At 38.0% G+C, this 12440-nt stretch overlaps 2 protein-coding genes across 25 annotated transcripts in view; one reads left to right on the top strand and one right to left on the bottom strand.

The window, feature by feature from the left end:
* Positions 1–7763, bottom strand: part of SCFD2 (sec1 family domain containing 2) — a 550473-nt gene extending 542710 nt beyond the window's left edge. The window contains exons 1-2 of the mRNA XM_037829801.1: positions 7411–7763; positions 2823–2970 (exon numbers count right to left, since the gene is read on the bottom strand). The gene's annotated coding sequence lies outside the window, so the exon portion shown is untranslated. The remainder of the gene's footprint in view (positions 1–2822; positions 2971–7410) is intronic.
* FIP1L1 (factor interacting with PAPOLA and CPSF1) overlaps positions 7373–12440 on the top strand; it is a 98693-nt gene continuing 93625 nt past the window's right edge. For 6 of the 24 annotated variants that reach the window (XM_037829811.1, XM_037829815.1, XM_037829817.1 and 3 more), the window contains exons 1-3: positions 7381–7671; positions 8870–8914; positions 9003–9042. In XM_037829811.1, coding sequence (XP_037685739.1) covers positions 7587–7671; positions 8870–8914; positions 9003–9042 — 170 coding nt within the window. In that variant the 5' untranslated portion in view covers positions 7381–7586. Of the gene's footprint in view, positions 7672–8869; positions 8915–9002; positions 9043–12440 lie in introns of all 24 variants that reach the window. The other 18 variants (XM_037829802.1, XM_037829804.1, XM_037829806.1 and 15 more) reach the window with 9 other exon arrangements.

Genomic DNA, 12440 nt, shown 5'->3' on the forward strand with positions numbered 1-12440 from the left:
GTTCTTCAGACTCCTAAATTTCTCTCTAGTGACTTCCAGCCTGGGACATTATGTACCTGAACAATGAAGTCAACAGACTGAGCCTAAAGAATGCGTTATAGATTCTAAATACAATCATTGTGCTAGGCTGCAAAGATACAGCAGTTGGTAAAATGCATTCCTTGATTCACAAAGAATTTACACCTGGAAAACTCTTCCACACTAAAAAATAATTACTCTAATGATACCTTCCATGTGAGGGCTTTCCTACCTACCCCCAATCAGCTACCATGACCACCCCCACCCACACACAAACACGGGGCAGGCACCCCTCAAACCTCTTCTAGGTACTTGTCTTATTATGGGGTCAGTTCTAACATATCTGTTTTCCTTAATGTATCTGTTCTACTAAACGATGCACTAGAGATCTGGTATCCCTAACACCTAGAACTGTATAACAGGTGTTTCATCAGTGTTTATTGAATAAATGTTCAATTCATCTCCATATAATAAATAATAGATTCAACGAACTTTTAATGAACATGTACAATATTCCAGACACCGTGTTAGGCACTGGGGATATAAACAGAAGGAAGCCACAGCCCCGCCTTAAAGGAATTATAATGAAGTAGGAGTACCAACACATATAAAGCAAACAAGGGCAATAAAATGCTACAGAGCAATGATTTTTTTTAAATGTATAGGAGTTACAAAGGAAGGAAAATAAATTCTGACTGGCTGAAGGAAAGAGGGAAGTGGTCAGAAGTTTCATAAAAGACCTGCTTTTTTGAGTTGTCAAAAGAAACTCAAGAAAACCAGGTGTTCACCAGGAGGACAGGAAGGGTGGGACATTCCAGGCAGTCAGGGCAGAAAGTGCAGCATGAACAAAGGCACAGAGGCATGAAACAGGACAACCTGTTCTCTGAAATGACAGACAGTTTAATATAGCTAAAGTGAAGTATATGAAGGGAAGCCCAGGAGGAACTAGGGGCAAAAAACATGGAAAGAAAGGAGAGACCCAGAACAGGGCAAGCCCTATTTTCCATACTAAGCAGTAGTAGCCAATGGGGGAACTATTAAAGGATTTTTTGGAGTGGAAATTGGTTGTTCACATCTAAGTCTTAGAAAAAAGACTCTATAGAAACATGGAAAATGATTTGAAGTGCAGCAAGATTTCAGGCAGGGAGACCAATTAGGAAACAGTAACAGCAACAATTCTGGTTGAGAGTAGATAAGGATAATAGAAAGGTGATGGACAGGGTGGGGCTTATAAAAAGGGATGTTAAGAAGATAGAGCCTAAAGGTCTTGGTGTCTGGTTTCATACAGACTGAGGCAGAGGGAGAATTTCAGGTTAACATCCAACTTTCTGCCTGTGTGACTGCTAAATGGCAGTTACTGGGATTTGGAGAACCACAAGAGAAGCAGATTGGAGAATAAATATACTGAGTGCAGTTAGGACATGTTTTGAAGGTACCTGTGGTACATCTGGGTAGAAACATCTTTTAGGCAGGTGGATGTATGATTCTGGGTTGCAGGAGAGAAGTCTGGTAATGTGGGCATCGTTATTAAATTGGTGTGCTTGAGATTGCTCAAGGAGGTCATGAGGAAGAGAGGAGGCAATGGGTGACAGATGGAGCTCTGAAGAAAAGCAGCATTTCTGGGTGGGCAGAAGTGATTGAAGCCAGTGAGTGAAGTCATGGGTGAAACAAGTTTCAAGAAGAATGGAGTGGTCAACGGTAGCAAATACCAGAGAAGAAAAAAGTTAGACAGAATCTGAAAAGAAGCCACAGGATTTGAAAATTATAAGATATTAGTGCTTTTTGCTGAACAGTTTCGGTGTAGTGATGCAGGAGAATACTTGAGAGGATTAGACTGAATACTGCATGGGAGGGGAAGTAATATCATATTGTTAAAGTATCTTTTTAGGATATTGGTTGTAAAAGAAAGGAGAAAATTGTGAATTGGCTGGAGAACTTTTTTAAGATGAGAGATGCTTAATCATATTTATAATATTTGCAAAGGCAAGAGAGAGGCTGGTGATAAAAGCAGGAAATAAGAACAGCAACATCCAGTAGGAGGCAGGTATAGGGTCTGATTAAGAGCACAGGTGAAGGAATTAGCCTGGAATAGGAAATGGAAAAAGAGTAGATGAGAGAAAATTTAGAAAACTTTGAGTGTTTAGTGATGGAAAACAAGGGAACTCGGTCTAATAATCTTCATTTTCCTTGTGAACTAGAGACAAGGAGAGAGTGTTTTGAGGCAGTTGGCTTAAGGAGAGGAGACAGCCAAGAGTAACCACTAGAAAGAATGAGAGAAGGAAGTGATCAAGGCACAAAAGATTTGCCAGACAGTGCTATGGGCAGAACTGATGTTGGAGACCATGGCTTTTAGTGGAATCATCAACCCAACTGCATGTTTCTTTCAGCAGCACCACCAGGGGGATGTAGATGAAGGTAAGACAGGAAGTTGAGTTGATCTTAGGTGAAGACTGTAAGCGAACAAGGAGCTGTGATCAGGGATAACACCACCGGCCCCAGACTGAACCAGGGGTAGGAAGAAAGTGCAGACACAAAGGAGGAAGGCTGTGTACACAGTGTTCACACTGTACACAGCTTGTCCTGAGCTCAGGGTAAAATAAAGACTGCAGATAGAAATTTGGTAGACACTGCCTCCCAATGATATATTTCACATATATGGTATTAAAAAGGCACAACAGAGAATGAAATGACCTTGAGAAACAGAGAAGAAAAAAGAACCCAAGGAAAAGCTATTTCTTGCTCTCAGATGTAATAGTGGAGTAAAGTTTTGCTAACATTACATGCTTATTAATAGTCACATTTACCTTATTCTCTATCCAAAATAGCCCTCAATTATTTCCAATTGCCATTAGAGCAAGCTTATGTCATTTCAAGGTCCTCTGCACGAACAATCAACAATTAGCTAAAGGATTACTCGAGTGCTTTCCATATGCTTGACCTTTCTGAGGGAACCTGTGAATACAGAAATAAAAAGATTTCATTCCCACCTTTAAAAAGTGTGCAAAGTTTACCTAACAGGATAGATACGAATAGATGATACACCTTGCCGGAAACAACTAGCAATATAAAATTTACTGTTACAGTTCCTCAGAATGCAGAGGATGGGTAATTGGGGCTTAATTCTTATCACTGAAGTACCTAGAGAGGGCGGAGAGCACTACACAAAGTGCAATTATTCAGGTTGCTCAAAACAGAAAGGGCTAACCCACAATGCACCACCTGCTTGCCCATAATGTGTGGAATGCTTTGTCGTTTGAAACCTCAGTTAATCTTTGTTACTCTTCCAAGAAATGAGGACAAAACATTATTTTAACATATCAATGTACTGACAAGTACATTGAAGCAAGTGAGATTAAGTGACATTTAAAGTTGGCAGCAAAAAACCAAGTCAGGCCTGAATGCCTGATCTGCTTTATTTTTCCTCTCATTAGTTGTTTTTTGTTTTTCTTTAACACCACATTCATTAATTTATATTCACATTAAGAACATTTACAAGTACTTGCTACATACAAAGTACCAAGCACGGCATTTGTGATGGTTACGTTCATGTTCATGTGTCAATTTTGCCAGATAATGGTGCCCAGTTGTCTGGTCAACCAAGCACTGGCCTAACTGCTACTGCGAGGACATTGTGTGGACTTAAATCATCAGTAAGTCAATTGCATTTATGGCTGATTACATCTACAATCAACTAAAGAGGGTGTCTTCAACATTGAGAGACTCTTCATCCAATCAGTTGAAGGCTTTAAAAGAAGAAGTGATAACTTCAACAATCAGAAGAGAGGATTTTCATCTCTATTTCAGCTGGCCTGCTTCTCCTGGGGAATTCATCGAAAACTTCATTGGAGTTCCTGACTTGCAGCCTGCCCTATGGAATTTGGTTTCATGCGTCTCCACAGTTGCATGAGACAATTTTATAAAATCTCATAATATTTACAGATATCTCCCGTAGGTTCTGTTTCCCTAGAGAACCCTGACTAATACAGCATTTTTATTTGATCAACTATTGTCACCATTTTAATCACCTACTAAACACTCCTTTCAGTACTTCTCGGAAGTAGACATATTACAACATATTTTCTTTTTTTTGCCAAGAACCAACAGACCACAAATAAACAATAAAGTGGACAACAAATATAAGCCTAGTATATGGGGTACTGTAGTTTTGTGAGGTCATAATGCAAGGGGAATGCTGACAATTGGAAGTGGGAGGACCTGTACACAATATCTTCAAGCTATTTTGGAAGCATTTCCCCTGAAGAGTAGGGAGGTAAACATGTCTTTAAACTAAGGAAGAATATAAAGGTAAATAACTATATTAGGAAGTAAGGAAGGAAGAGGGCTTTAGGAGTGGTTATTAGTGATTTATGGGCTTCTCTGCTTGTTGGAAATCTTCATTTGCAAAGTTTAGTTCAAATGCCACCTCTGCTATAAAGGCAATTTCATCAATTCCTTAGTTTAGATTAAACACCACCTTGATTTCAAGGCAGCTGAAAGGAGGAAGATGCCCTTCAGCAAAAGACAACTGGTTTCCCCATGAAACCGGCAAAGTTCATTAAAGATTCATGGAATGTAAAGTAGAATGATAAACAGATGGAACTATAAGCCATTGCCTTAGTATACTCTCAAAGCAGTATGTAAAACCTTCACTCCATTACTTTCATCAAAGACCAAGAAAGTCTACCTGTTAGGCAACACACCAGGAGAAGGAGTCACAGATAAATAAGATGTCCTGTTTGAAGAAGGACTCTGTGTAATGAGGATTCTGAGAAAAACAAATATGTAGTCAAATAATTTTTATACAATGTGACAGATACATGCCACAGAAGCAGCACAGGGTATAGAAGGGAAAAATTAGCTTTGTCCTACTCATGTCCCACTACCTCTGACCTCATCTATCACTCTCTGTCCAGCTATATTTTTGGGTTCCTTGAATACCCTAAGCATGCTTCTGCCTCAGGACCCTTGCACTTCCTATTCCCACTTTCACAGTCTATTCACCCAGAAATCCATGGTGTTTATTTCCTTCTCCATTCAGGTCTCTAGTCTTGCATCCCCTTATCATAGTGGCTTTCCCTGACAACTTGATATAAAATTTCACCCCATCTCTCTTTATCCCTCACTTTGGTTCTCCTTATCCTGCCACAGTTCTTTATAACCTTTATCACCACTTGACATATTATACATTTATATGTTTATTGTTTGTCTTTCTCATTAGAATGGAAGCTCAATGAGACAAAGGACTTTCTTTTACTTAATGTTGGATCTACAGACCCCAAAAGAATGCCTGGCACTGGTAGCTGCCCCCAAAAATATTTTCAAATAAATGGAAGGGGATGAAGTGGGATTCTACAAAAATTTTACAAATGGAATTATATCTCAATAGTTTAGAAAGCAGCAAGGGTTTCACACCATATAGATAGGGGAGACTGGAAAATGCAGGTAGAGGAGCAATCAAAGGTAAAGGGTATTAAAACCACAGGTTTGTTTAAGTAACTTGAGATGGTATGTGTTTGGTTGGGTGTAAACACTTCACTCGAGATTCTCTTGTGGCAGTCCACCTTTTCCCTTATAGAAGAGTTAATTGCTAACCACCTTCCTGTAGTTGTCAATAAACTGAGAGCTCTTTAAGTGTAGGGACTATTTCACTCATGTCTCTATTTTCCAAGTTCTTAAACATATCAGATATTCAATAATTGTTAAATAAACAAATGAAAAACAATATATATTGATTAAAGAGAAAGAAAATCCATTATTGTAAAACAAACAGGATTTCTTTCTGTTGAAAAGGGAGTGTCCCGTTTGAAAATTTTAGAACTGAAAGGGATCTTAAAAATCATTTAATTCAGCTGTCCTATTTATAGATGAGAAACTGAAACACAGAATGATGGACTTCGAGATAATGCCACTAGCTAGTTATAGTCAAGAGCTAGAACTCTGGTTTTGACCCATCATGTGTCTTTTCCTTTGAAGATAACCATCTCAAAAGAGACCTAAAAATTTAGGATTAGCTACTAAAATAAAACTGCACATACTTTATGATATATCTTGGAGAAACATTTGTACAAGTCTACAAGGAGTCATTTACAAAGATTTTCATTGCAGTTTTTTTTTGTTTGGTTTGCTAAAAGTGAAATTGAAAATGCTTAATTGGTACAGAGTTTCTGTTTGGAGTAATGGAAAAATTTCAGGGTAACAGAAAGTAATGGATGGTAATGATGTAGCACAACGTTGTGAATGCAGTTAGCAGCACTGAGTTATATATTTGAAAGTGATAAAGTGTTAAATCACATAATTAACAAAGGGGAAATTTCGGGTAGTATATATGTTACTAGAATAAAAATTAAAATAAAAACCCATGGACTGTACAACACAGTGAACCCCAATGTAAATTATGGTCAAGAGTTAACAGTATAATTATAATAATATTATTTCATCAATTGTAACAAAGGTGCCTCACTAATGCAAAGTGTTAAAAATAGGGAAAACTGTTTGGGGGGGCGGGGTATGGGAACTCTATTGTCTGATTTTTCTGTAAACGTACAGTTTCTCTAAAGAAAAAGTGAAAAGTTGAAAACAAACTTATTTCAGTACGGAACTCAATAGGGAAATAGACGTATTGTCTTTGTGATAGCCATGCTATGGAATATTATGCAATACTTAAAAGTGGAAATAGACTGTTATATACTAACACGGAAAAGATACTCCAAGACACTGTTAAGAAAAAAAAAAGTTCCAGGGTGATACATATTGTACTCTACCCCTTAAGATTAGTCAACCTCAGGTTCCTCCACCAAAACAGTACCATACACGAGAAATAAATGCATAGAAAATTTCAGAGTTCTGCACACCAGATGACAATGGGTACCTCTGGAGAGGACGACAGTGAATGAAGGGTTCTTTAACTGTAAAGTTTTCAGTGTTTTTGTTTTTGTTTTTAACAAGGAGATATATTATTCATATATTACCTTGCTTTTGTTTGCTATAAAAAGGTGGGTATGATTTGGGGGTAGGGGAACGGATTACTACTTCTCTAATGAGGAACAGAGACCTATAGGTAACGATTCTGTAGCAAAGCTGATATAACTTGTATAGAATGAAACAACGCCTTTCTGATCGCACAAAAAAAATGGCTGAGAAGAGAAAGCATCAAGGACAGAAGAGAACAACGGCGCACGTCATCGTAAAAGCAACACGGGTTACAAAGGCAAGGTTGGAGGAGGGGAATTCTAGCAGACGCAGGACGCCGCGGCAAAGAGCCGGACTAAAAGGCAGGGGCGGGGCTAAGTGCGGCGCGCATGCGCAGCCAGGCCCAGGTGGCCTCTACCGCGGAAGCGAAGCTAACTAGAGCAGCTGCGCCGCTGGGGTGCTGCTGCGCGTGCGCAGGCTGACCTGCGCTGGAGTCTTCATCTTTGCCGCCACGGCCGCCCAACCTGGATTTAACTCGCGCGCTTTCTTGGGTTGCTCGCTGGGGGTTCGCGCCCCTCTCGTGCCCCTGGGCAGCGAGGCTGGGGAAAGGGTTTGAGGGGGCTGTTGATCGCTGCCTTTAAGTTGTGCTCGGGGCGGCCATGTCGGCCGGCGAGGTCGAGCGCCTAGTGTCGGACCTGAGCGGCGGGACCGGAGGGGATGAGGAGGAAGAGTGGCTCTATGGCGGTACGGAACTTCCTGTCCTTTCTTTCCTTCCCGGTTACTCGTAGGCCTGTCTTCTGCGTCCCCAAACGGCCGGCGTCACGGGCCCATCAAGCCTCGGGCTTGGGCCTGTTGTGCGGAGCCATGTCTGCCTTGACTAGGCCGGGCGTGGCGTGTGCGCCCTCCCTCTGCGCCCCTCGGCCTCCTCCCGCCCACCCCACGCCCCCAACACGCACTCGCCCCGCAGCGGCGGAGGACGCAGCCTTGTTGAAACTGGGGATCGGGGGTCGGAGGCCGGGGGGCGGTACTGCGGAGCCTCGTCCTCTTTTTCGGACATTTCGGCCTCCTCGCCTTCTCGTTCTTTACCCTTGTTTTTTTGTATCGATTTTCAGCTATTTTGGTGTTTCTTTTTGGTCCTCGGCTGTAGGATGCCATTCCCGCTCTTTCTGTGAGAAAGTCGTTCTGTAATAATAGCTAAATAAAGTTAATACTGTAAAACTAACGTCTTGTTTTTTGCTGGTCAGTTTGCATAGATAGAATGCACCTGCAAGGGCACCTCCTTGTCTGAAAGTCGTGCTTTAAAGAAATAATTAAGTAAAGAGAGAGAGGGGAAGAAATGGAATACATTTTATGGCCCATAAAGAAAACCCTGAAATTCTCCTGTTTTAAGGTGAAGTTCCTCTTTTTTTTTAAGAGACTACTCTTCAACCTATGTTATAGAGATATCTCAGGTCCCTTAGGCTTGTAGTTTTTATGTCATCTCATGTATTTATTTTTCTCAAAATAAGTTTATTGCATCTTGTGCCTCCCGCTTGAAAACTTGCCTGACATCTGGTTTTTAATTTTAACTCACAATCCCTTCTTGTCTGTTGCTGACTCCAGGTTTGAAAGTTTATATTTAATACTTGCCTGAAACGTATATTCTTGATTATCATTGGAATTGTGTAGTAAAGGTGTCCTTTTGTGCACCGCATAGCTCCTTGGTGGTGTGACTGCGATAAAGCTGTGAAATAAATTCCTTATCTTTGGTGGCAAGATTTAGCATTAGTAATACTCTCGGAAACATCAGTGTGTAGGATTTCTTATACAAAAAGATATGGAAATCTCCAATACTTTTAAAGTTAAGCTTATTTTTATAAAAGTAAAGTGTGAAGATTTTTTTTCCATAGAAGATATTTTGTTAAATAATTATAAGGTGATCTAACTTTGGATGTGCTTATAGGCCCATGGGACGTGCATGTGCACAGTGATTTGGCAAAGGACCTAGGTTAGTGCTTGTGATGATCACTTCAGATTTTTGTAATACCTGTTTTATTAAGAGTGATTTGTTTACTTACATATTATTTTTTTATTAGATGAAAATGAAGTTGAAAGGCCAGAAGAAGAAAATGCCAGGTTAGTGAAATCCAGTGTTGGTATTTATTATACAGATTGTGATGCAGTGGTTCTTTCAACAAATAGTCAGACTTATTTCATTTTAATCCTTGGTTTGATTGCAACATTTTGATAAAATTTGGAGAAAAACCCTTTAGAGTGCATTCTTATTTCAGGACCTAATCTTCTTTTGTAAGTTGGCTCAGTAGTGTAGTATACAGTATAACAAACTATTAACAAACATTTTAAAACTTAAAGAAATTTTTTTTTAGAAACGGGAGCCAAGAGATTACTACGTTTACAACTTACTAACATTTTTGATGTTATATGCTGTTTTGTTATAATTTCAATGTTTTATATTTATTTCAATTCAGAGCATAAATATGTAAGAAGGTTGAGTCTCTGTTAGATTACTAGAAGGTGTGAGTGTCATTTATAAACAGAGCCAGGAATTTTATATTTCAAAATAAGTCATGTACATGGATATGCTGTCTTTATTCTGACCAGATTGCCTTAGTGTTCTATAATGGGGATGGGGGTTGTGTAGAAAGAGTCTTTAAAGAATATTTGAGCTTAAAAGTGGGAGAAATATCACATACTACACTCAGTAGTATGGCTATAATAAAAAGGACAGATAATAACAGATGTTGATGAGTATGTGGACAAATTAGAACCCTCATACATAAAATGCTGCAACCACTTTGGAAAGCAGTCTGAATGTTCCTCAGAAGGTTAAACATAGAGTTACCATATGGCCCAGCATTTCCACTCCTAGTTATTATATCCTGGAGAAATGGAAACATATATTCACACAAAAATTTGTGCAAGACTGCTCATAGCATTGTTATTCATAGTAGCCACAAAGTGGAAACAACTCAAATGTCCATCCACTGATGAAGGGATAAAATAAAATGTGGTATACCATACTGAAATACTGTTTAGCAGTCAAAAGAAATGAGTTACTGATCTTTGCCTTACAACACTAATGGACCTTGAGAACATGCTAAGTGAAAGAAGCCAGTCACAAAGGGTCTTGTGTGTTATGATTCCATTTATAGGACATGTCCGGGATAGACAAATCCATAAATACATAAAGTCGATTAGTTTTTGCCAGAGGTGGGGGAGGGGAAAATGGGGTTTGACAACTAATGAGTCTGGGATTTCTTTTTGGGGTGATGAAAATATTCTGAAATGAGTGGTGATGGTTGCATTACTCCGTGAGCATTGAATCGAACCACTGAATGGTACACTTTAAATGAGTGAATTGTGTCTTATGTAAATTATATCTTTAAATCTGTTATTTAAAAAAAGTGAATGACGGAGGCAAGAAGTGGAAGACGAAATAGCTTAGGAGACACTGAAGTTAGAGTATTCTTCCTCCTGCCAAATACTGTCCCCCATAGTGGAAGAAAATTTTTTTCATTCATTCTTGTATCATCTGAAATTTTATCATTTAGTTTGAAACTTCTGTATTGAGTCTAGTTCCTAACCCTGAGCCAGTTAACTACAAAGTTGAGATTAGTATGGTATATAGAAATGGAAGACTTCTTCCCTGGTTTTAATTTTGACGTGTTAGTTAATCACTTGAATTCTTACGTTTTTAATATTGACTTGTCAAATATTTCTTTAAAAATTTTGTCATTAAGTTTTTCTAAGGTTTAGACTGGGTCCCATGTATGAATGCAGTTAAATGTTTCTTCCTATCCCATTTTCCAATTGGTCAAGAAATTAATTCATTATAGAGTAAAAATTCACAATTAAATATACATTTTTATGAGATAGCCTATTCCATTTCTTTTTATTAATTGCATTTCTTTGCTACAATACTTGAAGTTTATTTTCTGCATTGAAAATTCTTTAATCTTAATTTTCCAGTACTCAACTTGATTAAATTTATTGGAGAAAGGCCTTCTATCTTCCTTGAGCATCATTGTCAAAATTTCTTCATATTATTTTTAAACTTTAGTTGGAGAGCCATTAAGTTTACTTCATTTCATGGAAAAGATCTCCCCTTAAAAATTTGTTCGTAAAGAAAGCATATAGTTTTATTATGTTTTTAATATTTTAAGCATAATAGAGAAATAAAACTTCTGAGGAGTGGATCTGTTGGGGAGAAGGAACTCTGCCAAACCTGTGTTCTAATATATGGCTTGGTACATCATTGTCCTGCCTGAGTACCTGCTATTAGAATTTGCCCCAGTTTCTTTCTGACTAAAGCCTATATTCTTCTTAATCATTACACTGTCTCCAAGTCTGTCCTGTTTTATTTGTAAATGCAACATAGCTACATGACTGTTTTGTGCCATATAAAAAGCAAGCTCAACTTGTTTCCAGCTCCCTAGAAGCTTATTTAGATAGGAAGCAGATGCACTGAAGAATTATAGTTATGTTTGTTTTCTGGGGTCAAGGAGTAAAACAATAAAAATTAACAGGAGATAAGTTTTCTGTTTTTATCTTTCATCATTTTCTTTACTTGGGGATTGTGTTACGAAATAGCACTGTAGAAATTAAACTGATTTATATAGATACTGCTTGACATAAAGTTTAGAAGTGATTAGCAGAAATCTAATGCAAAAGCTCTGGACTATGTCAGGATCTGTACATTTTTTTTAGAAATGCTAGTTAATTGTCAGACATGGGCAAACCTGTTAGTTACTTTTTATTTCAATTTCTTTATCTGTGTAATGAGATTATGGTTAATTCTTACTGTCTAAATTATTAGTTATTAAAAATATGAGACCAATTACACTATAGTACTAGAAGCATTATTTGATGGTTAATTGTCATATGTTTGTGCCTCATGTGGGAATGGGAGTATTTTATTATTATACAACACTTCCATTGTGAAAAGGGCAAATGCAAGTATTTTCTGATCTTGAAAAAGTATTTAAAGTCACCAAAATTAGATCTAGGGCTCCTTATTAGTATCAAATTGGAGGATCATCTCATAAGATGTATTTTTTAAATCTTAAGTTTTTTTTCTTACATTTTATACAACAAAGCACATATATCCAATCAGGTTGATGAATCAGAAGACCAAGAAGAAGCATGTTTGCTGACTGAATGCTAAGAGAGTTGTGATCAAACCACAAATCTATGTTCCCTGGATACCAGGGTGTAAAGAGGAAACACAGGGTATGCTATATATAGCCCTTGACATTGACAGTAGTTCCTGGCACATAGTGGATGTTCAGTAAAGATTTAGGATAAATAACATTGAATAATTGTGCTGCATCTTTAAAATGTTTTTTTTAAAGAATCTAGCTACAGTATGCTGTCATATTGCAAGTCATTAATAGATTTTGGAGACAATTCCATTCTATTCCAGTGTTGAATGCTTGTTTTATGGAAGGCACTAGGAATAATAACAAGGAATAAGACAGGCATTTTTTTTTTTTTTTTTTTTTTTTTTAACCATC

Source organism: Choloepus didactylus, chromosome 3, assembly GCF_015220235.1.
Source record: "Choloepus didactylus isolate mChoDid1 chromosome 3, mChoDid1.pri, whole genome shotgun sequence".
NCBI lineage: Eukaryota > Metazoa > Chordata > Mammalia > Pilosa > Megalonychidae > Choloepus > Choloepus didactylus.